General features: G+C 45.6%; 1 protein-coding gene and 1 non-coding gene across 4 annotated transcripts in view; both read right to left on the bottom strand.

Annotated features, from left to right (window-relative positions):
- Positions 1-26,646, bottom strand: part of USP42 (ubiquitin specific peptidase 42) — an 84,118-nt gene that overhangs the window by 7,022 nt on the left and 50,450 nt on the right. For all 3 annotated transcript variants that reach the window (XM_088451855.1, XM_088451857.1, XM_088451856.1), the window contains 6 exons: positions 11,130-11,241; positions 10,309-10,449; positions 10,001-10,101; positions 9,780-9,912; positions 665-1,135; positions 104-186 (listed from right to left, as the gene is read on the bottom strand). In XM_088451855.1, the coding sequence (XP_088307981.1) occupies positions 104-186; positions 665-1,135; positions 9,780-9,912; positions 10,001-10,101; positions 10,309-10,449; positions 11,130-11,241 (1,041 nt within the window). The remainder of the gene's footprint in view (positions 1-103; positions 187-664; positions 1,136-9,779; positions 9,913-10,000; positions 10,102-10,308; positions 10,450-11,129; positions 11,242-26,646) is intronic.
- Positions 3,141-3,248, bottom strand: LOC148538949 (U6 spliceosomal RNA). The gene has a single exon (XR_015871372.1). It is a non-coding gene; the product is annotated as a U6 spliceosomal RNA (small nuclear RNA).

A 26,646-nucleotide genomic window follows, 5' to 3' on the forward strand; every position in this document is an offset into this window, starting at 1 on the left:
AAAATAAAAAAATATATACTATCTTTAGTGACCGGATTATTATAAACAAACAAGCTACACCAAGTCAGTACATGGAAGAAGTAAAAAGGTGAGATTTACTTACATGGTCTCTTCTGCCGTGCTCATAGATTGAAGCTTGTTCATTGTTGCAGGCAAGGCTTCTTGGGCTAAAGTTGCAGGGCCAGCCTAAAATGCAAAGAAATGTATCGCTATATAAACAAGTGGGCACTTTAGTCAGAAAGAAATATTACATGGTAATGCGGTTCTCAAAGTATTTTTGAATTATGTAAAATATGCAATAAACCAATAACTCACTTTACATTCTTAATTTAGGGACCTCAAAGCTCTATTCACTTGCGTCCACTTCAAGTTCTCTCCCACTGCATACGGCATGTGGTGTTATGGAACGGTGGGGGACAACATACTTCTCAAGATTAAGTTTAAACAAATTAAAATGACAGATTGGTGTCCCTTTATACTCCACAACTATGGATGTGGGATGGTCTTTTATAGAATTATGGCAGCTGTATACAGCTTCTGAATAATCCACTGTTCTGATACTACAGTATAGTCTCTTCATGTATAACAAACTGAAAATTTTCAGGTTTCACTTGACACCTAACAAACCATCCACATACTTAATAAGATGTATAAAACCACTTACAGATTGATCAGCCAAGGGACTGATCTTGATGGATGAAGTCAGTCCTGTATGATTCTCTTCATTGGAATTATAGGTTACTGCATCATGACTGTATCTGTTAGTGAGATGATCATTTGGAGCCGCTGTACTAGATTCAGACGATGTGGGAAGAAGATTTTTAGAGGTGCTAAGAGCATTTGTAGTCACAAACCCATTTACTTGCTTCCTATTCCATTTCATTCCACACCATCGTATCTCTTCAGTCTCTTCAGTAAATTCTGCACCAAAGGGATCCAGCAAGCTGGAAGCAAGCTTAGACCTGCCGTTGACTAGCAGTTCATGGTTGCTCTTATTTTCTTTTTCATCAACATCGGTTTGCAGGTTTTCGGTCACGGCACTAACTGACCTTTTCACATTTGTACAGTTGTTATTTAGTACAGATCCATTCAACGATGTTTTAGGTGACCGATTCCCATTCATGTATTTTACATTCTGCCAAGAAAAAAAAAAATACAAAAAAAGTGTCAAGGAAATTTCAAACAACTTCACTAGGAGTGGGAAGGTTTGTGAGGTTTGTAAGGGCACACAAATAGGCACACACAGAGGGATTTTTTATATTTGCATTAAACCTAAATCTTTCTCAGAGTTCTAGGAGAGACACTGTACATGCTGCAATAGAGTGCAGGGACAGAAGCCCTGGGAACTTTTAAAATTACCTCCAGAAGCTCAAAATCCTCCCCCTCTGTAGCCCAGAAGTGTTTTTGGTTTGTTTTTTTTAGGACAGAACCAGGAGCAGAACAATGTTCTTGAACCAGAGCAGAAATAAATAGGCCAATACGAAGAGACCAAAGAACAAGAGTGAAAAAACAGGATTTTGGTACTTACCGATAAATCCCTTTCTTCGATTCCACAGGGGACACTGGAGTTCAAGACAGTGGGGTATAGACGGTGGTAGAGCAGAGCCTGGCACTTTAAATAATTCAGAAGTGTGACTGGCTCCTCCCACTCTATGCCCCATCAGCCCCAGTTTAAGAACTGAGCCCGAGAGGAGACGGAGGACAATAGGAAAATGAGAAGGAGATGAACACAGAACGGAACAATACCGACTGAAGGAGAACCGAGGAACCCACTGCAGGGAACACCAGCAGTCACACAACCATATAAGAACAAAACAACACGGCAGGTACGCAGCGCAGGGTGGGCGTCCTGTGTCCCCTGTGGAATCGGAGAAAGGGATTAATCGGTAAGTACCAAAATCCTGTTTTCTCCTTCATCCACTAGGGGACACTGGAGTTCAAGACAGTGGGGACGTCCCAAAGCCAACCTCCCGGGTGGGAAGCGCGGAGAACTTGCAGACCCTTTGGCAAAACCGAAAACCAGGATCGCCAAGAACCGTAGGCCCAATGGAAAGGCAAGAGCTGAGGATCAAGTGTTGCAGAGCAGAGGAGACAATCAAAACTCCTTGCTAAACAGCCACAGAAATTCCACAACTTACAGCGTAATGCGAATGGAACAACGGCTAGCGAAAGAACACCCGTAGATGAAAACATCAAAAACAGCGTAAGCCCAGCTGAAAACAGACCAAGTCCGAACCATAGTCGAACATAGGAAGCTGTAACAGTCTCCGACAGCAGACCTCCAGCAGTCCTGGACAGAATACATATAGATATACGTAGAATAATACCAATCTACAGATAAAGAGCTGATCCTGTCCACAGACTCCTAACAAGAGTATACAGGTAGGAAAAAGTCAAGACCGAACAGTCGCCCTGGACCATTCTCGAGGCCCGACTACTACAAGGTTGTCAACCAGCAGAAGGAAGTCTCCAACAAATAGAGATCCCACTGGGTATGAGACAGAGGCGGCTTTTAAAGGAAGTGTGGTCTCAATTCTTTCAGAGGGTCAGACAGCAGTACCACCACTCTGAAACAGAGGGATCAAACAGCAACGGAAACCCTGCAGTTATAAATCCCCATACCAGACCACTGACAGAGTGTCTGGCAGCTCATCAGTTGCCTGCCTATAGAGACGTCACTAACGCTTGGGGCGGGTCTCAAACTCGTGTATGGGGCGCTTCAGGCCGGGACTATATGGCACACGCCCTGTGCCGGCCTAAAAAGAAAACCACAGCAACGACCCCAAACAGACAACGTCCCTCATGATGGAAGTGCGTAGTCAGTACAAACTGCTGGCCCGAACATAGTATGAAAAATAACCCGGACACCCTGGCAGTTAAAAAGCACGGATGTAACAGCCACCCAGGGAGAGCTACCAATATATATGGAAGCATCCCATACAGCAAGGCTACTAGGACAACCATAAAGGTACCCATCAGATACCTGTCAGTGTGATGAAAATATCCAAAGATACTGAACAGGAATCAGGTCCCAATGCAGAACATAATAACCGCACACTTTAATGTAAAGAAGTGCCTTAGCCCATAGAAGTGCTACAGTCCTTTATACTCCAACAATTTCTAGTAGAATAAAGTTACAATTAAGTATGGAATGCTTCACGAAAATGCGTGTCATTCTTGCGCAGGGGCCATGCAAATCTTCTCTGTATCGTTCCAATCTTTAGAAAATGTGCTGCGGAAGCGAGCACTCTCAATGTTGGAACTATGCACCCACACGCCGGGAAAGCTCTAAAGTGTAGTAGAGCCAACTGATTACGAGAGCGGATGGCTGCTAGGACTGCAGCTAGGGTGCAGAAGGGAGACTTGTAATGCCAGGTTGCATGAAATAGTAGCCTCTTCCGAGGAATTAGTGAGGTACCGCTTACCTGTGAGTAACCAGAATCCCTCTAGACGCTATGTAGAATGTCACTGACCCTTTCCCTCTCACAGCAACCCGTCACGTCAGGTATAGAGAGTAGTTCAGTGGGCTAAAAACCAATGCTCTACAGCACGGACTTCAGTCTGGCGATGTTGTCTTAGGAAATACTGTAGAAAACTAGCCAATTGTTAGTGGAGACAAGAAGGTTGTACAACAGGTCTCTAAACCTGAGCTTGTTACATTAGGGATGTGTATACATATAGAGGATAATACATATACCCCAAATACGGTCTGTTAGTCTATCAGTACATTCATACTTATAATGGTGAAGTGCATATTAGTTAAAAGGCGGATTTAAATAAGACCTTGTACCGGTAAAGATACACACAGAAATTTTACATATTTGATGATGGATCCCCACCAGTGACCCTTGAAAGTTATAGTGATCACAACGTGAAGGATTCAAAATTGAACCGCAGGTCCAAGGATTTAATTGATACTCACCCATCTAATCAAGCCAGGCATGACCCCGCCTATTCGGCGGGTGGTCCTAGGCCTTCAGGCACAGGAGCAGTAACTGCAGTCTGTTGTCATTTAAACAGTTAGGTCCTGAGGATGGTGTAGAACCTGGATTTCCCATGTACTGATAGGAAGTGTATCTAGGGGCCACTTTATAGCCTCATTTAATTGAGAAATTGACAAACAATAATCTTGAGTACTAGAACCTATGCTGAGAAACGCACCTGTACATAGACAGAGTGCCTTAATTATCCGAAGTAAGAAGGATATATCTGTAGCGATAATCCCATTTAGGGTTAAAAAACAGGTTTTCCCAATTATTAGTAAATATTCATACAAAGAATGTGAATATATCAGTATATATACACACACGTACACCCAGAGAACATAGTTGCATGAGAAGGCAATCTCTTTGAAAGGAAGAGTTAGTACCAATACAGGACACTTACTTGTCAGACTCCTGCACTAGGAGATTATCATGCTAATATATATATATATATATATATACATATATATATATATACATATACACACACATTTACACATACACATATCTTGCATTCTTAGAGTCCTATAGTTTGCTCCACCATATACATGTGTGGACATACAAGAAGGCCCCAGGACATACATAGGGTCCATACTAGAAGCAATGCCTGAGGGAATTGTGACTATCACAATGTAAGCTGCAGAACATGACTCTAGTCTATAGAGCCACCATATTATATATACGGTATATAGATGTAGTTATTGTACCAAACTACCGCATCAGGAGAGTCCAGTCTCCAATCGCAGGATCCTTCTTTTAAAATATGCTAGGTATCAGACAAAACTGGTAAGATCCTCCTCTGCCTTTACGGTAAGGATAAGAAGCGATACTATACGCGTACCTACATCAAGATCAATAGGTGACAATAATATTTAACATGAGCAACAGGTAGAGCCATGGAATGAACTGAGCCAAGACCTTGGTTGAGCCCAGGACAAACTTCACTCCAGACATATGTATATGTTCTAAAGTAGGGCTTATGTATAAAATACAAATCTATACATACATGTGGCCTACCTCCACGCAGGGAGACTGCTCATGTGCCGCGTGTGGCAGTAATTCTGCTACGGCGTAGGGGCCTGGATAATTTAACAGCGTGATGTCCCAGACTGGTTTCGATCCTGGGACACTTCTGTCTCGGGTGAGCCATTTGAGCTCCAGTTGAACCCGCTTTTTCAAAGTGGGAATCAAAGAGACGACCTCAGTGCAGTATACTGATATATACAGGCCTATTTGACACAGATATAGATCAATCGGCAGATCATGCGGAGGGCAAGTGACACGGACACAGCCTCTGTATTAGGCTGCGGCATGTTCCTCCCTGAGCTAGTGTCAGGGGCCCAGACACTCACTCTATAATAGTGGCAGAGGGTTCCATGATATGTAGAGGTGCTGCTCTTTAATATGACTACTGATTAAAACTTAATCAAACAGACTCCTGCAGCCATTTTGAGATAGAGAATCGCAAAATGGTTACAACTATCCTCTACACAGTAACATCACAATGACGTAGGGCAGCAGTTAGGAAGTTATGGGGCCGACTGTTTTGCAGTGCTCTCTCTTCTAACAAATCATTGTAGAATCTGACCACCATTCAAATTCTATATGGACCTTGCCGCTGCGTAACTCAGTAAGCAGGAAGACTGCTACACTGCGTGCGGAGGTTTATAATTCGCTCAGTATGCATCAGCATAATCTATTCCAGCAGTATACTATTATAGAGACCAAACTAGGTTCCATCTAGATTCTGCCGCTGCCCATATATGCTACTGCTATGGACAGGGGAGTTATACATATATACATTTTGTTATTCTTTTAACAGATTCTACACAGCCCAGTAGACAATACTGGCAATAACAGACTATATATACACACACACAAATACATACACATGCAGGAAGGCCCCACATATACATACATGTATAAACACATACTTCCCCATGTAGGCATGTCATATTACATTAGGCTACCTTAGGAGAGACAGCTGAGATTTAGAGGAGGTACCAGTACGGAGATCACAGGGTGTGTGTACCAGCTGCAGCAGCGGAATTGGTATTTAAGGTTACAGTGGGTGTAGCCTCTACAGGGGCCCAGACCTCTCACTGCACTGCCAAGAGCGTAAACCTGCGCTATAGTGCGCGCCAACTAAGCGAGCGGCTTAGAAGCAATTGCGGCACCTGCTCCCCGGGAGTAGTAATGGCCGCCGGACCTAAGCCACGCCTCCGCACCGCCGGTAATAGCGCTAACTACGTTACAGTTCCCGCTAATGGCGGGCATTTGGCGCTACACCTCCCATCTTCATTTTGAGAGGACTACTGCGCGCCCGACGGCCTGTCAGCGCTTCATGATCAGCGGTGCAGCGTCTCCTCCTCCACAAGAGAGAGAAAATGGCTCTGTCCAAGCGCGCACACAACAGCCACGCGGGAGACCAACCCGGCGCCTCCTGCAAGCACTGGTGCCGCGACAACCGACAGCTGCCGAGCGGCCGCCAGACCACAGACAGCCGTGCCGAAGCGGCGTCCAATCGCTCCCGTCAATGCCGTCGCCGGAGCCTCCACGGCACAAGCCCCGGCGCAGCCACAACCACTCCACGCAGAGGCACTCACAGTGCCAGACGGTCCTCCAATCACCAAACAGGAGGGGGGAACCAATGGCCAGCAGAGACCCGGCCGCCGACTGCAGCGGCGGGTCACGCAAGCAGCTCCGACACCGCCAGTTCACCGACAGGGGGAAGGAGGCTGCAACAGCCGCTGCGCTGTTCCTGAGCCCAGCGTTTTTGGCTCACCACTCCAGCTAGTCAGGAGTGGTGGGATATACTTACGGACTGCTGCGGCCGGGATGCTGGGCGGGATGCTGGGCTGAGGGGGCGGCGAGGAACCCTGACACATGCCGGTGTCAGCAGTGGCGGGCCTCTGGGGCTGATGGGGCATAGAGAGGGAGGAGCCAGTCACACTTCTGAATTATTTAAAGTGCCAGGCTCTGCTCTACCACTGTCTATACCCCACTGTCTTGAACTCCAGTGTCCCCTAGTGGATGAAGGAGAAAGGTGAGCATCCAATTTCCAAGCCTCATCTACTGAAGACTTCATTGTGAAGGGACCAAACCCCAGGGGGAATGGTCTGGCACCTGAGGAAATCTGCTTCCTATCTAAATCCAGAATGAAAATAGCAGCACTGCCTGCCCAACACAACAACCTGATGGACTCTCTTGCTCTCTCAAGGTAAGGGCAGCCTTGGTGCTTTCATTGTGAAATAGGAAAGCCATTGCTGTGGCACAGTTTCTGGATATTGAACTAGCGTTCTCCAACTAGAGTTTGAAAAAACCTTGTTCGAGCCCTAGCACAATTATCAGGAGCTTTGACTCCATGTAACAAGTACCGAAAAGCAATGGACTCTAGACTTTATACATGGTCACGATTATCTATTCCCAGATGAAGAATGGACAAACCCTGTTGAGCTCGTCTTAGCCACCAACTGAACAAAATATACACCTCTGGATAGTCTAAATAGGTGGTTTGTCAATTGATGTTTCATTAGGGAATGTGTTCAATCTACAATAGGAATGTGAAAGTAAAGTGTGTATGGCCTAGAAGGAAGAATCCATCTTACTTAGGGCATTCATGCAAGGTGAACAGACACCTGACCGTATGCATACATGGAATTCAATAGTGGAAAAGAGAAATGTATCCTCTGGCAAGATCAACCTCTGCTGAAACTACTGGAAGATCATCCATTGGGAAGGAGTCAAGGACAAGGAGCACGCCTTAATCAGCAGATTGTCCTGGCAAGGGATGACCAGCATCTTTCTTGATCAGAGAAGGATATCCTTCTCTTCCATGATCTTTGGTAACAGACCGGACTATGGTCACAGAAACAGAAAACTATAGGACTCAATAGCAAATTTGAAGACAACGGTGTCTTGCTGACTAAAATTTGCAAGTACGCTTTGGATATCTATTGAACATTTTAAACTCGCAGACTCCATCTTGAACCTGTACACCTGTATCTAAACTATTAGTTAACTTTTTAAACGCTTGATGTGGAAATGAATCACCAATCCAGGAAGACAACTAGACAGGCTTCTTCTTGTCTGAATACTTGTGGGCTTGTCGCTTAACGGTCCAAACCCTTTTTTTTTTTTTCTGCTAACCTCCACAAGGAGTGGAAAACTGTCCCCTGGTGGCTCGACTTCTTGCTTAATCTACAGGAGAAAAAACAGCTAAGGCCTGAGAATATTAGTCCTGAGCCTCGACAGGTAGAAAGTAACTCTCTATCCTGGGACCAGGTGAATAATCAATTTGACTTTGGCCAGAATAAGACAACCCCAGAAAAAAGAAAGAATTCTAGAGTCCACTTCAACTCCATGTGGAACATCCAGACTATAAACCAGAAAACAAGGGGCGCCTTGACTACAGAGGCAGAAGTTAGCCTAGCATTCAGATTCGTGTCTCTCAGATACCTAGACGTCTCACGGATGTTTCAGCCAAAGCCTCCACTGGGGCTACCTAATAAAACCCTACACGCCATTGCTCTGACTGACTGACAACTGCCACCTTGACTAAATGGAAATCAAGATAGGTCTAAAGGACTTAAGGGTGATCTCTAAGCTTCAGATCAGTGCTGTCCCTCAGGATCAAGCACTCAATATCTGAACGGTGGAGGGCCAAGATAGTCACGGTGTGGAAGCATCCCCCAAGAGGTCGACTACCAATACTCCTATCCTCTCACTGGAGAGTACAGCGGGTTGACAGAATATGCAAGACCCAGAATCATCTGCCAGGTATTATCTATGTTCCGCATCACACAAATAAAGTAAACTTACAGTCTATCCCTCCCCTTGAACCAATAATTAATCTGACACAAACAATTCCTTGCTATCCTGAAGGTTTAGTACTTGCCAGAAAACTTGCATTAAATCCACTGCTCCATGCTCCCCTATATACACCCGCAGTAAATAAGAGTGTACTCCACTCTCTATGAGATACGATCACTAACTGCAGCAGCAGTGACCGGACTCAACTAAACCATCCCAAGTATGGAGTGGGAAGGCTGCTGATACTGTGTGCAGTACTTTCCGCTGCCCATACTGGGCATCCCACAGCCAACACTGTTTCCAGGATGGAGTGGATAGTAGAAATAGGAACAGTGAAAAATAGTTTCCGAAATTCGTATGAAAAGAAATCAGCGCCCAGCTCTGTCGGGCACTTTGAAAAACCTAGGATTACCTACAGACTTCCCTGGTGTTGAGGAGGAAGAGCTTGAGCTTTTATAGGCCATTCGATAAGCACCCAAGCTCGTCCATAGGGTACCTTTCTCTCCTTCCAACCTACAAAAAAAATGAAAGCTTACGTCTACTAAAGTAAACTATTACTTAAAAGGAAATCTTCAGAGTACAAGGGGAGAAACACCTCACCAATACCTACTGTATACACATGCTGAAATTCCATGATCAGTGTGGCCTTGGATAAGTCCCTGCATAAAATTGTCTAGATAAAATTCAACAGCTAACAGTGGCCATGTTGTCATAAAACGGAGGAATAAATCACATAATTAAATTACATAATTTACACAGTTACACAAAGTCTCTCATACATGGATTATTTAATATTGTTTAATTATTTTGTTACAAAGTATAGTCTTTTTTTTTTTTTTTTTAAAGTAATGCTTCATTCAATGTCATATTTTCAAAGAGGAAGAGGACAGGCCTAGAGGTTCTTCAATCCAAACCCCACACAGAGCACAACGTTTTTATAAAAAGAGACCTAGCAAACCAATACTTAATAAGCTCGGAACTCACCTTGATTATTTGTTGGGGTCCTATAAATGGGGGCTTTGTGGCTCCAGCTTGCTGGCTGCTACTGGGTATTGGCGAATTTAGGCTAGTTGATTGGAGAGAGTAATGAGAGTCGCCATTCGGCACATTCTGGGATCTTGTAGAATGAAATAGAGACAGTAATATTGTAACATGAAATATATAAAAGGTAAAAGTGTCACAAAGTTCTGTGGAGAACCAATTACCTGATGTAGAAAAGAAGGTATGCCTGCTGGTTGAGCACTGTCCGGATGTCTGCACGGGACACTACAGAATCATTCATGAGGTACCAACAGTCATTGCTGGCCTACAAAACAAGAAGGTATAGGTGGCTGAGAAGGAAGCAAGGGCCCCCGATATAGTCATTGCAATAGAGATTACTAATAAGTACAGTTAAATAAAAATTACACACCATAAACATACAAAGTTAATTACTAGATTCATAATGAATGTATGGCAGTGGGACACATTTGTTTTATAGTACATGCTGTTATACGCTTCATACTTTCCTTACCTTTATATAGCAATAATAATGTCCTGTATGACAACTAATCCCAGTATGTACAAGGACAGAATATAACTTGAATATAAGTGGTTCTCCATTAGGTTGAGATGTGTAAGGACGAATATCAATATATTCTGGATATTTTATTTCCTACACAGAAGTAAAAAAAGTAACAAAAAAAAAAAAAGAAAAAAAAGAAATAGGAGTAGTTAGCAAACAGTTTTAGGAAACATTTTGTAGTTAAAACACAAAAACAAAATATAGGCCCTAAGTTATGACTTCAGCTCTAGTGTTTGTATCATAGTGAGCAAATTCTGGAGGTCCATGGGAATAAGCGTACTTATTAGGTTAAAAAGACAATTGGGGTAAGATGTATCCAGCCTTCTAAACAGTGGACAAGTTAATCATAGCAACCAATCAGAATTGAGGTAGCATTTATCAAGTACATTCCATAAAAATGATCGGTAGAAGCAGATTGGTTACTATGGACATCTTTTCCGCCCCTTTGTTCTCGGCGATTGGAGGGCGCCCCTGTGTTCTCGGCACTCGGAGGGCGCCCGTGTTCTCGGCGCACGGAGGGCGCCCCTGTGTTTTTTCCTGCATGGTACTACAAGTCTCAGCATGGTATCACCGCTTACTAGGTTTAAAATTAGGAGGTGCAGACCAAGCCCCTTCCTTGCTCTCAATTTACCAGCTATCTGAATAACATAGGCGCCTGAACTCAACAGCTGAAGAACCACAGGACTGCAAAACTCAATTTAATGTTATATACCAGAGGCGCAAAGGAATAACAGAACTATAAAGACATACATAAGCAGTTCTACATTTACCTTAGTTAGTTTTCCACCACTGAAACTTGCAAACCTTTTGAGGGACAGCGTTAGCACATTAGATACACGTTGTATTGTAAATCTCTTTGTTGCAGTCACTAAGTGTTTACACCTAAGAATATAAAAAAATATAGAACATATTTAAGAGAAAAATCAGTGACATTAAACAGAATACCACTTTTGATTTAAATAATTATGGCATCAAATAATTAGTGTTTTGCAATATTTAGTATCTTGTCATCATTCCAAAGTTCCTTTTAGACTCCATGTTTTACTGCTGGAAACTGCATTTTTATACTCACTTTAAACCTGTTCTCAGAACTAATGGAGGCACTGGACAATGGGAATATAGAGCCTTCATAATTGCAAACTGTTTTAACCATCCTGCAGGAAATTCAGTAATATGTTCTAACTAGGGGTGAGCGGGTTCGGATTTCTGAAATCCGAACCCCCCCGAGCCCCCCCGATCCGAGTCCGATCCGAGTCAGGCTCGACTTTTCCCGCCTGACTCGGATCTGAAATCGAGGCAAAACGTCATCTTCCCGCCTTCCGAGTCTCGCGGGTTTTGGATCCTATATAAGGTACCCGCGTCGGCGCCATTTTCTCACTCGGCTGTGGACAGTGAAGAGGGAGGGTGGGAGTTAGGGCTGTGTAGTGTAGTGTAGTGTAGTGCTGCTGTTGTCCACTACTTCAAAGTCCATAGGGGCTGGCTGTGTTGTGCTGTGCTGCTGTTGTTAATAGGGGCTGTGTCCACTACTTCAAAGTCCATAGGGGCTGGCTGGACTGTGTTGTGCAGTCAGTTCTCCATAGGGGCTGTGTCCACTCCAAAGTCCTGTGCAGTGTCCCAGTCCTAAAGGAGTGCTGTAGTGTTGTCCAGGGGGTGCTCTGTCCATCAGGGGTGCTCCCCCCAAGTGCTAAAAAAATAATATATTTTCTGTGTTTGTGAATTGTGTGCGCAGTAGCCGCACGTGCATCAACAAAGTAGTGCCAAGCGTGCGCCTGTGTCATAAGTAAAGGGCCGGCTGGCTTGACCGTTAAGGGTGCTGTAACCCCCGAAAGTACACTCCAGTCCAAACCAAAAAAAAATTATTTTCTGTGTTTGTGAATTGTGTGCGCAGTAGCCGCACGTGCATCAACAAAGTAGTGCCAAGCGTGCGCCTGTGTCATAAGTAAAGGGCCGGCTGGCTTGACCGTTAAGGGTGCTGTAACCCCCGAAAGTACACTCCAGTCCAAACCAAAAAAAAAATTATTTTCTGTGTTTGTGAATTGTGTGCGCAGTAGCCGCACGTGCATCAACAAAGTAGTGCCAAGCGTGCGCCTGTGTCATAAGTAAAGGGCCGGCTGGCTTGACCGTTAAGGGTGCTGTAACCCCCGAAAGTACACTCCAGTCCAAACCAAAAAAAATATTATTTTCTGTGTTTGTGAATTGTGTGCGCAGTAGCCGCACGTGCATCAACAAAGTAGTGCCAAGCGTGCGCCTGTGTCATAAGTAAAGGGCCGGCTGGCTTGACCGTTAAAGGGTGCTGTAACCCCCGAAAGTACACTCCAGTCCAAACCAAAAAAAAATTATTTTCTGTGTTTGTGAATTGTGTGCGCAGTAGCCGCACGTGCATCAACAAAGTAGTGCCAAGCGTGCGCCTGTGTCATAAGTAAAGGGCCGGCTGGCTTGACCGTTAAGGGTGCTGTAACCCCCGAAAGTACACTCCAGTCCAAACCTAAAAAAAAATTATTTTCTGTGTTTGTGAATTGTGTGCGCAGTAGCCGCACGTGCATCAACAAAGTAGTGCCAAGAGTGCGCCTGTGTCATAAGTAAAGGGCCGGCTGGCTTGACCGTTAAAGGGTGCTGTAACCCCCGAAAGTACACTCCAGTCCAAAGCCAAACCAAAAAAAAATTATTTTCTGTGTTTGTGAATTGTGTGCGCAGTAGCCGCACGTGCATCAACAAAGTAGTGCCAAGAGTGCGCCTGTGTCATAAGTAAAGGGCCGGCTGGCTTGACCGTTAAAGGGTGCTGTAACCCACAAAGTACACTCCAGTCCGAACCAAAAAAAAATTTATTTTCTGTGTTTAGCCGCACGTATATATCAAATCGATATAACATAAATGGAGGACCAAACTTTCTCCGATAAAAATAAAATAGAGAAAGATCAAGAACCACTTCCTCCTAGTGCTGAAGCTGCTGCCACTAGTCATGACATAGACGATAACATGCCATCAACGTCGTCTGCCAAGGCCGATGCCCAATGTCATAGTAGAGGGCACATACAATCCCAAATGGCAAAGTTCAGGAAAATGACCTTGAAAAAGACATTTAAATCAGCTGAAGAGAAACGTAAACTTGCCAATATGCCATTTACGACACGGAGTGGCAAGGAACGGCTAAGGTCGATCCCTAGTATGTTCATGACTAGTGGTTCAGCTTCACATGACGATGGAAGCCCTCCTCCCACTAAAAAAATCAAAAGAGTTAAGCTGGCAAAAGCACAGCGAAGAACTGTGCTTTCTAAGAAGATATCACAAATCCCCAAAGAGAGTCCAAGTGTGGTGGTGGTTGCGATGCCTGACCTTCCCAGCACTGGACGGGAAGAGGTGGCTCTTTCCACCATTTGCACGCCCCCTGCAAGTGCTGAAAGGAGCACCCACAGTCCACTTGCTGATATGCAAATTGAAGATGTCACTGTTGAAGTACAACAGGATGAGGATACTGGTGTAGCTGGCGCTGAGGAGGAAGTTGGCGAGGAGGATTCTGATGGTGATGTGGTTTGTTTAAATCAGGCTCCGGGGGAGACAGTTGTTGTCCGTGGGATGAAAAAGCCCATCACGGTCATGCCTGGGCAGAAGACCAAACATTCCACCTCTTTGGTCTGGCAATATTTCTATCCAAATCCGGACAACTGTCTTGCCATATGTACCATATGTAAAGGTGAAATAAGTAGGGGTAGGGACGTCAACCACCTAGGAACATCCTCCCTTATACGGCACCTGCAGCGCGTTCATAAAAAGTTACTGTCAAGTTCAGAAACTTTGGCTCAGACCGTAAGCAGTCCAGGGACACCTAAATCCCGTTGTCCTGTTGTATCCAAGCGCCTGCAAACCACACCGTCAACTCCCTCCTCGTCAATTTCCTCCTTAGTCAGGATCGGAAGTAGTCCTGCAGGCCATATCACTGGCATGACTGACTCTCCTATCCGGGATTCCTCCGGAGGATCCTGCATTGCTACGCCTACTGCTGCCGCTGCTGCTGTTGCTGCTGCTGCTGGGAGTCGTTCATCATCCCAGAGAGGAAGTAGGAACACCACTACTTTTACTAAACAATTGACCCTCCAACAGTCCTTAGCGAGGAGGATGAAGTACGACAGCAGTCATCCTGAAGCAAAACGTATAACTGAGGCCTTGACTGCTATGTTGGTGTTAGACGTGCGTCCGGTATCCGCCATTAGTGCAGTGGGATTTAGACAATTGATGGAGGTAGTGTGTCCCCGGTTCCAAATCCCGTCTAGATTCCACTTCACTAGGCAGGCGATACCGAGACTGTACAGAAACGTCAGAAAAAGTGTCCTCAGTGTCCTGAAAAATGCCGTTGTACACAATGTCCACTTAACCACGGACATGTGGACAAGTGGAACAGGGCAGACTAAGGACTATATGACTGTGACAGCCCACTGGGTAGATGTATCACCTTACGCAGCAACAGCAGCAGCGTCACCAGTAGCAGCATCTCAGAAACGCCAGCTCGTTACAAGGCAGGCTACGCTGTGTATCACCGGTTTCAGTAAGAGGCACACCGCCGACAACCTCTTAGAGAAACTGAGGGAAATCATCGCCCAGTGGCTTACCCCACTTAGACTCTCCTGGGGATTTGTGATATCTGACAACGCCACCAATATTGTGCGGGCATTACATCTGGGCAAATTCCAGCACGTCCCATGTTTTGCTCACACAATAAACTTGGTGGTGCAGAATTTTCTGAAAAGCGACAGGGGCGTGCAGGAGACGCTTTGGGTGGCCCGAAAAATTTCTGGCCACTTTCGCCATTCAGCGACTGCGTGCCGAAGACTGGAGCGCCAGCAAACACTCTTGAACCTGCCCCGCCATCACCTGAAGCAAGAGGTTGTGACGCGGTGGAACTCAACCCTCTATATGCTTCAGAGGATGGAGGAGCAGCAAAAGGCCATACAAGCCTATACATCCACCTATGACATAGGCAAAGGAGGGGGTATGCACCTGACTCAAGCGCAGTGGAGAATGATTTCCGTGTTGTGCAAGGTTCTTCAGCCCTTCGAACTTGCCACACGTGAAGTCAGTTCAGACACTGCCAGCTTGAGTCAGGTCATTCCCCTCATCAGGCTTTTGCAGAAGCAGCTGGAGAAAGTGAAGGAGGAGCTAAGACGGAGCGATTCCGCTCGGCATGTGGGACTTGTGGATGAAGCCCTTCATTCGCTTTGCCAGGATTCCAGGGTGGTCAATCTGTTGAAATCAGACCACTACATTTTGGCCACCGTGCTCGATCCTAGGTTTAAAGCCTATGTGGTGTCTCTCTTTCCGGCCGACACAAGCCTGCAGAGGTGCAAAGACCTGCTGGTGAACACACTGTCAGCTGAAGCGGAACGTGACACGTCAACGGCTCCTTCTTCATTTTCTCCCGCAACTGGGGCTGCCAGGAAAAAACTTAGGTATCCTAAGCAACCCGCTGGCGGTGATGCAGGGCAGGCAGGACCAAGTTTGGACATCTGGTCCGGACTGAAGGACCTGGCAACAATTTCTGACATGTCTACTGTCACTGCATATGATACTGTCACCATTGACAGAATGGTGGAGGATTACATCGGTGACAGCATCCAAGTAGGCATGTCAGACAGTCCATACCTGTACTGGCAGGAAAAAGAGGCAATTTGGAGGCCCCTGTACAAACTGGCTCTATTTTACCTGAGTTGCCCCCCCTCCAGTGTGTACTCCGAAAGAGTGTTTAGTGCAGCCGGGAACCTTGTCAGCGAAAGGCGTAGGAGGTTGCTTCCACAGAATGTGGAGAAGATGATGTTCATCAAAATGAATTATCAGCTCTTCCAGGGAGACCAGCCTCCAGAAGGTACAGAGGGACCTGTGGTGGTGGATTCAAGTGGGGACGAGTTAATACTTTGTGAGGATGAGGATGTACACACTGAAGAGGGTGAGGAATCGGTGGATGAGGAGGATGAGGATGACATCTTGCCTCCGTAGAGCCAGTTTGTGCAGGGACACATTAATTGCCAGCTTGTTTTGTGGGGGCCCAAACGAACCAATCATTTCAGCCACAGTTGTGTGGCAGACCCTGGCGCTGAAATGATTGATTTGTTAAAGTGTGCATGTCCTGTTTATACAACATAAGGGTGGGTGGGAGGGCCCAAGGACAATTCCATCTTGCACCTCTTTTTTTCTTTGCATTATGTACAGTTTGGGGCCTAGTTTTTCTAACTGCCATCCTGCCTGCCACTGCAGTGTCACTCCTAGATGGGTCACGTGTTTGTGCCGCCCACTCGTGTCGCTTAGCATAGTCATCCAGCTACCTCGGTGCAACCTTTTGGACATAAAAACACTATTGTGAGGTGTGAGGTGTTCAGAATAGACTGGAAATGAGTGGAAATTAAGGTTATTGAGGTTAATAATAGCATAGGAGCAGAAAAACCTACAAATTCTGTGATTTTAGCTGTTTTTATGCTTTTTTTCAAAAAAATACAGATCCAAAACACAAAACCCAGAACCCAAAACACGGAAGGGTGGTTTTGGCAAAACCAATCCAGATCCAAAACACGAAGAAAGATCCAGATCCAAAACCAAAACACAAAACACGAAAAGTGGCCGGTGCACACCCCTAGTTCTAACCAAGTCTCAGAGAACAATGAAGGACAAACTAAACCAAAAAGAGAGACATGATGTTGAATCCTTTGCTCAGAGTCCAATGTGTGGAAACACTCTGATATAGTGGCAGAGCTTGGGCACATTAAATCTCCCTCCAAAGGTTCTATGCCACCAGGGGTTGCTGCGGCCTCTTCTAGGGAAGCCAGATGAAGTGTGTGAGAGAAGGATTCTCCAACAGGAATGAGAACCGCAGCAATTTGAATAATGACGAACAAACAAAACAGTGTAAAAGGGTGGGCAACCAGTAACCTTCATTCAACTGAAAAGGATTTCAGCGCTGTATTTTCCCTTTAATCCATGGGGGACACTAAACACTGGGCATGACCCATAGCTGTCTCTATGGGTAGGTATATCCAGAAGCAGCAGAGTGCAGCACCTTGTACAAAACAGGTGTCTTTGGGTGCAAAAATGTTGGTCTTCAGTTTACAAATCCAAGTACTCAGCTTACCCACTGTTGTTGTCACAAAGGACCAATGTGGCAAATTACAAAACTAAGTTACCTAGCTATGTCCTGTTTGAAAGTTAGCCAACTTCTTCTGGGCATTATGGAAGACCAGATCACCTATCCTACGCACTACATGGTCTTTTGGACAAAGGCCCTGTTGCCACTATGTACAGCGGGCCCGATTCTGATGTAATATGGTAATGCAGCAGGAGGAGTTTGAGTTGCATTGTATAGCGCAACATCGGATCATTGAGTGTTCATCGGCTGATTTGACTCATCTGGAGTCCAAAGACCCTGGAAACCAATACAGAAAAGTGACGGTCTCCCGGCCCCAAGGCAAACTGAACCACCTCAAAGTTGGGGACTAGGACTTTCATACAAAAGTGAACAGGCACTAGTCTAAAAGAGAACAGGGACTTTCACGTCACTGTAAGAAGAGTATTTTATTTTTTTCAGGTAAGTCCCAGGGAAGAAGTCTGGTTGGATATCTTGTAGTTAAGTATCAGACCTTAAAATTCTAAGGTCTGGGCAGTTTCAAAAATATGCTCTTGCAGTAAGGAGTCTGCATTGACTAGCATATGAGAAATACTAGCCATCCAACTGGATCTCAAAAGGGCAATAATCACTGCCTTGATCTCCGTTAACACCCTTGGTACTGTCAATAAGCCATAAGTTAGAGCTTGTTGATTAGCAACTTCCCGGACTCCATTTTGAACTTGTCCACACGAATCCGGATGAAATTTCAGGTTTAAAATTGGTAAAAAAAAAAAAAAAAAAAAAAAAGGACCAGCCTGTGTTTTGAATCATGAAGAAATGTGAGTAAACCCCAATTCCTTCTGCTATTCTGGGACTTGAACAACTACTCTAGAAGTACTGAGTGGCTTACCATACAGTAAACCGTTTATTTGGTCTCCAGGAAGGCTGGTGATGAAAATATTCTGAGTGGGGAATATAGGAACCTGCAATGTATCCCCAAGAAACGATTATACTCAACCAGGTGACTGGTGGAATATAAGTAAAGTACCTGGAAAAGAAGCAGTAAGGATCTCCTAACTAAGAATTCAAGGCTGGGAGACCTGCTTGTTATACTGGCTATCTGCCTGAGATCTTGTGATCTAGAAGCTTGGTATCCCATGCTGGTTTCCCCCCCTTACTGACCACAAAGGAGCAGTGGCTAATCCTCAGCAGACCTGACTTCACCTACATTAAAACATCGAAGAGTGAAACCTAGGGCCCTTCAGACTGGGGACATTAACAGACAAAAAAAAAAAATGCTTGTCCAGTTCAGGTCAGAACAAGACTTCCCTAGCAAAGAATAGGAAATCCACAGCACTTTTGCATCAAGGACGCTCTCCCTGACATCCTAACCCCAATGAGCTCAGCATGAAAAAGGAAACATCCCCCGATAGCCGGCCTTACAAAGATGCTCCAACAGTGGTAGTGAATTCAAATCTCGGTCTTCCAGATTTCAAATCCTCAGCCAATACTCAAGATGGGTCTAAGAGTATCCTGCTACAATGAAAACAGACTTCAGTATGGATAATAATATTTGCCATCTCTGCAGTCAAAGTAAAAGCGTTAGTCATCAGGAAGGTTGTAGTCTTAGGTAGGGGAGAGATGGAAGCATCTAGTTTCCAACCTCATGCATTCTCACTACAAAAAATAGGTCAACAGTCTGTAAACCATGGGATTCCTTATATGTATCATGCTTAGTTCATGTTGACTCTTCAAACTTAGAGGAAAGAGGAGAAATAGTCTTTCTTTTTTCACTTAAAACTGTGAACTGTTGGGTATCAGACTCTCTGTGCTTTCTGTTGAACTTTGTCAGTATATGAGGAAACGTATGATCAAAAGGCATCAGCCACCTCGCCTTCCTCCTGCGAGGAAAACATAGTTTGACACATTAAAAAAAGACTGAAGCGGACACCTCCATGGTTTAGATGTGGTTTCAGATACCATAATCCTTTTCAAGGAAGTGGAAACATGAACAAAACCTTGCAAAGCTCTTGCCAAGCCTTGAGCCCAAGCCGACTTGCCAGGTGCTGCATGGGAGAGGTCCTGTTTGGAAACCTATGCTGTACCCTGTGGCTCTAGTGAGAATGACTTCCAGTCCCATGAGCCCCAACCCCTGGCATGGGGGACACTGTTCCCCTCATCTCTGGCAGATCCTGGAGCTTGCCTGTGACTAAGAGGCTCCATGCTCCTTTCTTCCTGAATAAATGCGCAGCCACTTACCTGTAAAGTTGTGCCTCCGGTGAGTGTTGGCACAGGTAGTTAAAAAGGTCCCTCCCAGAGAGGATAACAGGTTGGGAGCAAGTAGGTGGAGGTACAGAGCACAGTACCTGCTCACGAACTGGGGTGGTTGGTTATGTAAAAAGTAGCAAATAAAAATAAAAATCAAGTAACAGCCAGCCATAAATATCAGCACCTGGCTGGCGGACACTTTAGAAAAAAAAGGAGTGTTATTGTAAAACTTACCTTTGTTAACTCTCTTTCTTCGAAGTCCATAGGGTCCATAGGGTCCACAGGGAGACAATGGGGTGTAGGTGGGACCTGGAGGACCGGACAGCAACGGCAAAGCTTTTCAATCCCAGGATGCTCCGGTCCTTCCCCCTATACCCAGTCTACAGCCTCCGTTTTGTTAACAAGCCCAAGGCAGGAGAGGAGAGAAGGAAGACTGGTACACTAAAGAATCACACTCTCACACAGAGAAGCAAACAAGTGACCAAGAAAAGAAACCCATAGAAGCCAGGTGTGTCAGGGCGGGTGCCCTGTGGAACAATTGACTTCGAAGAAAGTTAATAAAAAGGTATGTTTTACCATAACTTTCCTTTTCTTTCTCGGGGTCCATAAGGCTCCACATGGAGACAATGGGGATGTCCCAAAGCAGTTGTTCAAGGGCGGGGGATGCTCCTGAATTGAGAAGAGAACCCGCGCCCGAAGGAAGCATCCTGAGAGGCAAATGTATCAAAGGCATAAAACCTAAGAAAGCTGTGGCCAGAAGACCAGGTGACCGCCTTGCATAGCTGTTCAGCTGAGTCGCCACACTGGGCTTCCCACGAGTGACCCACAGAGCGAGTAGAATGAGCAAATACTGTGGCTGGCACAGGAAGGCTAGTCTGTGTGTAAGCCTGTGAGATAGTCAAGCGAATCCATCTGGCCAGAGTTGTTAGCTGGCCATCCTTTGTTGTGAAACCCATATAGGACGAAGAGGGAGTGCGATTTTCTGATGGAGGTAGTACGCTCCACGTAGATCCTTCAGAGCATGGACGACATCCAGAGAGGCCTCTTCCACCGAGAGGTCTGGTGATTAAAAGGCCGGAACCATAATTTCCTAATTTAGGTGGAAATGAGAAAAAACCTTGGGAAGGAAGCCCAGGCATGTTCTAAGAACAGCCCTGTCCTGATGAAATATTAAAAAGAGGGAGTGACATGAAAGCGCCCCTAAATCCGATACCCGACGGGCAGATGCTAAAGCCAGAGGAAACAGTCTTCGCAGTGAGCGACTTGACATCCACCGATTTCAGGGGTTCGAATGGAGGTTCCTGAAGTGCTTGGAGCACCACTGCCAAATCCCATGAAGCCACAGGAGGGACAAAGGTAGGCTGTATACGTAGAACACTCGCAGGAAGGTGTGAACATCCAGTATAGGAGCAAGTCTGCGCTAGAACCGGATGGACAAAGCAGAGAACTGCACTTTCAGAGATGCTAGGCGGAGGCCTAGATCCAATCCAGCCTGAAGAAAGGCAAGAAATTCTAGACACCTTAAAAACTTGAGGGTCATAGTTTCTCAGAGCACACCATTGGAAATATGTATGCCATATTCTGTAATAAATCCTGGCTGAGGCCGATTTACGGGCTCTGAGCATGGTCTGGACAACAGAGCTGGAAAATCCCTTAGCTGTCTGGAGGGATGTCTCAAGAGCCAAGCCGTTAAAGACAAACTGGCTAGTTGAAGAGGAACTTCTATGGAAAGACTTTGAAGATCGGAGTACCAATGGCATCTGGGCCAAGCAGGGGCTATCAACAGGACTGTGCCCCCTTCCTGCTTGAACTTTAGACGAACTCGAGGAAGCAGGGATATTGAGGGAAAGACATGTCAAATGGAAGGTCCATTTCACTGCTAATGCATCCACGAAGGCTGCGTCGGGGTCCCTTGTCCTGGTTCCATATACTGGAAGTTTGTTGTGTCTTGAGGCCATGAGATCCACTTCCGGCAGACCCCATTTGTCCACCAGAAGCTGAAAGACTTCTGGATGTAGAGACCACTCTCCTGCATGCACATTGTGACGGTGAGGAAATTTGCTTCCTAATTGAGAACTCCCGGGATGAATACTGCGGAGATGGCGTTTGGTCCATGTGAGAATGTGGGACACTTCTGCCATTGTTGCCTGAGTTAGAGTGCCTCCTTGGTAATTGAGGTAGGCCACTGCCATGGCGTTGTCAGACTGTACTTGTACTGGCCTGCACTGAAGAAAATCCTGAGCCAGAGTGAGAGCTCTGTAGACGGATCAAAGTTCCAAGACATTGATTAACCCTACCTCGACTGGGGTCCAGTGGCCCTGGAAGAAATGCTGGCCGGTTACTGCGCCCCACCCTTGGAGGCTTGCGTCCGTGGTGAGGGGAGCCCAGTCCGGGATCCAAAAGGGTCGACCCTTGTCTAAATCGAATGTCTGTAGCCATCAGATTAGGGACAAGTGAACCTCCGGGGGAAGGCCCATCGTCTGGGATCGAAGTAGATGGGGTAGCCCGTTCCACCTGGAGAGGATCAGGTGTTGTAAAGGCCTGGAGTGAAACTGAACGAACTCCTCCATGAATGAAGGTGGACACCATTGATCACAATATCTGCATTGCAGCGTGAATTGACACTCGGCGACTGCAGAGCAGTCTGCGCACTCAGTGTTGTGTTAATAAGATCTTGTCTGTTAGGAAGATTATTTGAACCTGAGAGCCCAAGAGTGCTCCTAAATGTACCATTCTTTGAGAAGGTGTCAGGGAAGACTTACCAGTTAATCAGGCAACCGTGCATTGGTAGGAAGGCAACTGTTACCTGCAGATGGTGGTGAAGAGTCTCTGGGGAGCTGGCCAACAGCAAGAGGTCGTTTAAGTACGGGCGTAGTCTGATCCCTTGACGATAAAGGTAGACCGCCATAACTGCCATGATTTTGGTAAAGACCCAAGGGTCCGTTGAGAGGCCAAACGGTAGAGTCTGAAATTGGTAATGCTGCTGCAGGATATCAAACCGGAGATATTGTTGATGAAAAGGCACTATAGGTACATGTAGGTAAGCATCCTGAATGTCCAGAGACAAAATAAAATCCCCAGGCTCCATAGCTAGGATAATAGAGCGTAGTGTTTCCATACAAAACCTGGGCACCCCGATAAACTTGTTCAGGTATTTGAGGTTCCCCAATGAAACCCTTCTAAACCAGGCTTCTGAACCAGGAAAAAGGTAGAATAATAGCCCTTGCCTCTTTGCAAGGAGGGGACTGGAATTATTACTGCTGAATTCAGTAAGGACTGAATGGCTTTTTGGAGCAGCAGGGCCTTGCTTGGGTCCGATGGAGGTCATGTGGGGTGGGGTCAGCTTAGGAAGGATAGGCAGCCCCCAAGGAGAGGCCCGCCCCATTAGGCTGTAGGCTTGGCCTCAAACTTGGCAGGTGGACATTTAGTAGCCAGGCTTCTTTAGCCCTAGGCTTGGAGGCCTTGGCTGATAGAGGACTGACCCTTAGCTTTTCCTTGAGGGCGAAAGGACCGAAAGGATGACGTCCAAGGCTTTGTATTATAAGCAGAGAGCAGGAACGCCGTCTTGGAAGCTGCCAAAGTAGTCACAATTTTATAATTCTGGGCCAAATAGGATATCCCCAGAATAAGGAAGAGACTCCAGAGCCATTTTTGAGTCTGAATCAGCTTTCCAGGAACAGAGCCAAACAATACGATGGGCCACTACCGAAGTGGCAGATATCTTGGAGGCCAGGAGAGCCGTATCCATAGCTGCTTCTCCCAAGTAGGAGGATGCATCTCTAATGTGAGATATGTAGGATCGTTGTTCCCTTGAAGCACCAGGGAGAAATGTCTCTCCTAGGGCCTCTGCCTAACTCTCAGTGCTTTTGCCACACAGGCCTTAGCCCTAGCAAGACGAGTAAAAGCTCCTGTAAGAGTATATGGATTTGTGATAAGTTTCTATAAATCTCCTTCAAGGAGGTTGCAGTATGGATGAGTAAGGTGGCATTCTTAAATCAGATGTGTTACATGAGAATCCCATTTAGTGCGATCGGTAGCTGGAAGAGGGTAAAAGGAACTTAAACGTTTGGGAATTTGAAACTTTTTACCGGGCACATTCCATGCTTCGCTCATGTGATCAGATAGCTGGTCAGAGTGGGGGAACTCTGTTAAAACTACCTGTTGTCGTTTAAAAATGTTTTTTTCCTTAGGAGCGGGTTCTTCCTCTTCTATTTGTAAATAGATTTTACAGCTCTCACAAGAGCATGTATATTGAATTTAGTGGGTAGCTCCAGAGACGGAGTCAGAGTGAGAGAGGTCTGCGTCTTCTGCCTCCCCAGAATATCAGAATCAGCTAACTGGGGGGACTGGGAAGATAACACAGCACGTTTAGTATGTTAAGTAAGTAAAGGCTTTTCCTTTTGCAGCATTGGCTGAAAAACTGTAGAGGTATTAGCCAAACTCTGTACTGAGGTAGACGGTACGTCTACCCATGGGGGAGTCAAAGGATTTGCAGAGAGTACCTGCTGTGGCCAATCTATTGAGGGGGGGGGGGGGGTACCACGGGGACTGCTAAGTGGTGCGCAATCATTGCCAGCACCTGAGAAAAGGCAGCCCAGGGTGGGCCATGAGGAGGAGACACAGGGGCTGAGGCTGTGGTACAATTAGTACAAATACCATACCAAATTAGGTCCTCTGGGGCTAAGCCCGCTGAGTAGGACTTACAAGAAACCAGAGACAAATTGAGTAGGAGCAGCAGTATCAGCCTGCTTGTTATTCTTTTCTCTGCCAGACATAGCCACAAGAATAGTAAAATACACAATATGATACACAGTGCAGTGAACACCCTGCAGTATGTGTAATATGGCGCAGTGTAGTGTGCAACCACGCTATATATTATGTTATAGCCCTCACAAATATAGAGGAGATGTGAGGTACAATGAACCCCCTACACTTTAGTATCTCATGGTATATTAGAATAAAGGCAAAGGTAAAAGCTGGACAGTATAGAAAGTAGAAATCAGCACTAGCACAAGTTACATACAAACACAGAAAAAAACCCACTATATTTCTGTAATTGGCACTACAATCTCACTACACAGACCGCAGTGGCTGGTAGGATATAGCGCTGTATAACCTAGCCCGTGGGAGAGATACAGGGAGACTGGACCCAGCGTTCCCGGAGACCTGTGAAGCAGAAAATGGCTGCCGCACGTCTCTGAGGGGGTGGAGGGTGAGGGAGGAGCAGCTCAGGGAACAGCTTGACCGCAGTGGAATGGAGCCCTGAGCTGGGGGAAAGGCTGCAGGGAGAGCGCCTTCCCCAAGTGCTGACGTTAATAACCGGGTCTCCTGGCCCCTAAATATGCCCTGCGCCAGTAAATTAATGCCCCGGTGGTCTAGTGGAGTCATGGGCGCACCAGTGTCCACATCAGCACCTCCGGTCTGTCTCCTGAGACCGGAGGCTAGACTGCGTAAAGATGCGGGGTCTGCCTTACTTGTCCCCTGGATTCCGGGCTGCAGTTTGGGGTCCGGGGAGCCTGCTAGCTAGTCCCCCTCAGAGCCCCGCCTGTGCTTGGTGTCACGGTACCGCAGAGGAGTGATGGCGCAGCAGCGCAGACAGTCTTTTGCTGCTGCTCAGTAGTCAAAACACTAGAAATAAAAATAAATAATTAAAATAAGTTTGGGCTGCTTGAAGCAGCCCCACTGTTAAAAATGGTGATCCAGCTCCTGCCGCACACCAACTCAACGGATTAGCACTCAGGCTGTGGGAGGGGTATAGGGGGAAGGAACGGAGCATCCTGGGATTGAAAAGCTTTGCTGTTGGTGTCTGGTTCTCCAGGTCCCACCTACACACCCCATTGTCTCCCTGTGGAGCCCTATGGACTTCTGGAGGGACTGCATCTCTACACACCAATGTTTCCAGAGTATCTATGGATGAAAGAGAAACTCTGTTCTCACTCTAATGTGAGACACTGCTGCATGGGTGTATATGATCAGAGGTGCACACTACTTTACAACAAAATTTGTTATTTTTGGCAGAAAAGTATTGAACTTGTAAAATTTGGGAAAATTATGCACCAAGAAAAAGGTGGATACCAGACATAGGGGGAGATTCAATTAGCCCCGTAAAGTTATTGGGGGTGATAGCCTCTGGCTTTACTTTACAAAATTCTTTATTTATCTAGTGTCAAGCTACTAAAACTAAAATGTACATCTTTGGTTTTTTTTTTCAAATTCTTTATTTTGGATGATCAGTCATAACAGAAAAATAAACATCAGAACTGTGTCATTGACAGTAGAATAATAATACAATACAAATGTCAAATATCTCTGCAAAATCAATTAGAGAAAAAAAAAAACAAGATATAAGACAGTCTGTGAGTAGTGACATCAGATATAAATTGATGACCAAATTGTTAATACAAATAAGTACTTGAATAAAAGATATTGATCGCAAAACAGAAGTAATGGGGGGATAAGTGGAGGGAGAGGAAGGAGTTGGGAAGGGAAAGTGATAGGGGAAAATGACCACATAAATAAATGGAATAAAAAGTGTCAGGTTAAACAGAGAAATAAATAAAAAGTAAATATGTAATAGCGATGGAAAGAAAAAAAAAAAATAAAAAAAAAAAAAAAATAGTGAGGCGAAGGAGTCTGCAGCTACCACCCATGGGTCCCCGCAAGTGTTCATCCCTCAGAAAAAGATGGGGGCAGAGGTCTATGTTCAGCAGAAAGCCCATACTTGGGTAAATATGTGTCCTCTATCATGGAAGTAATAGGTTATCTCCTCCATAGCAGCTATATGCCAAATCTGTTGTTTAAGCGCAGGAAGAGACGGTGGGGAAGTTTCTTCCAATTAAGGGCTATCAGGGACTTGGCCGCCGAGAGAATATGCATAAATAATTTCTTTGAAAATGTATGAAGATTTGGGGGTGAGCAGCATAACAAAAATACCC

The sequence above is a fragment of the Taudactylus pleione genome, unplaced genomic scaffold (assembly GCF_031769625.1).
Source record: "Taudactylus pleione unplaced genomic scaffold, aTauple2 ptg000032l, whole genome shotgun sequence".
NCBI lineage: Eukaryota > Metazoa > Chordata > Amphibia > Anura > Myobatrachidae > Taudactylus > Taudactylus pleione.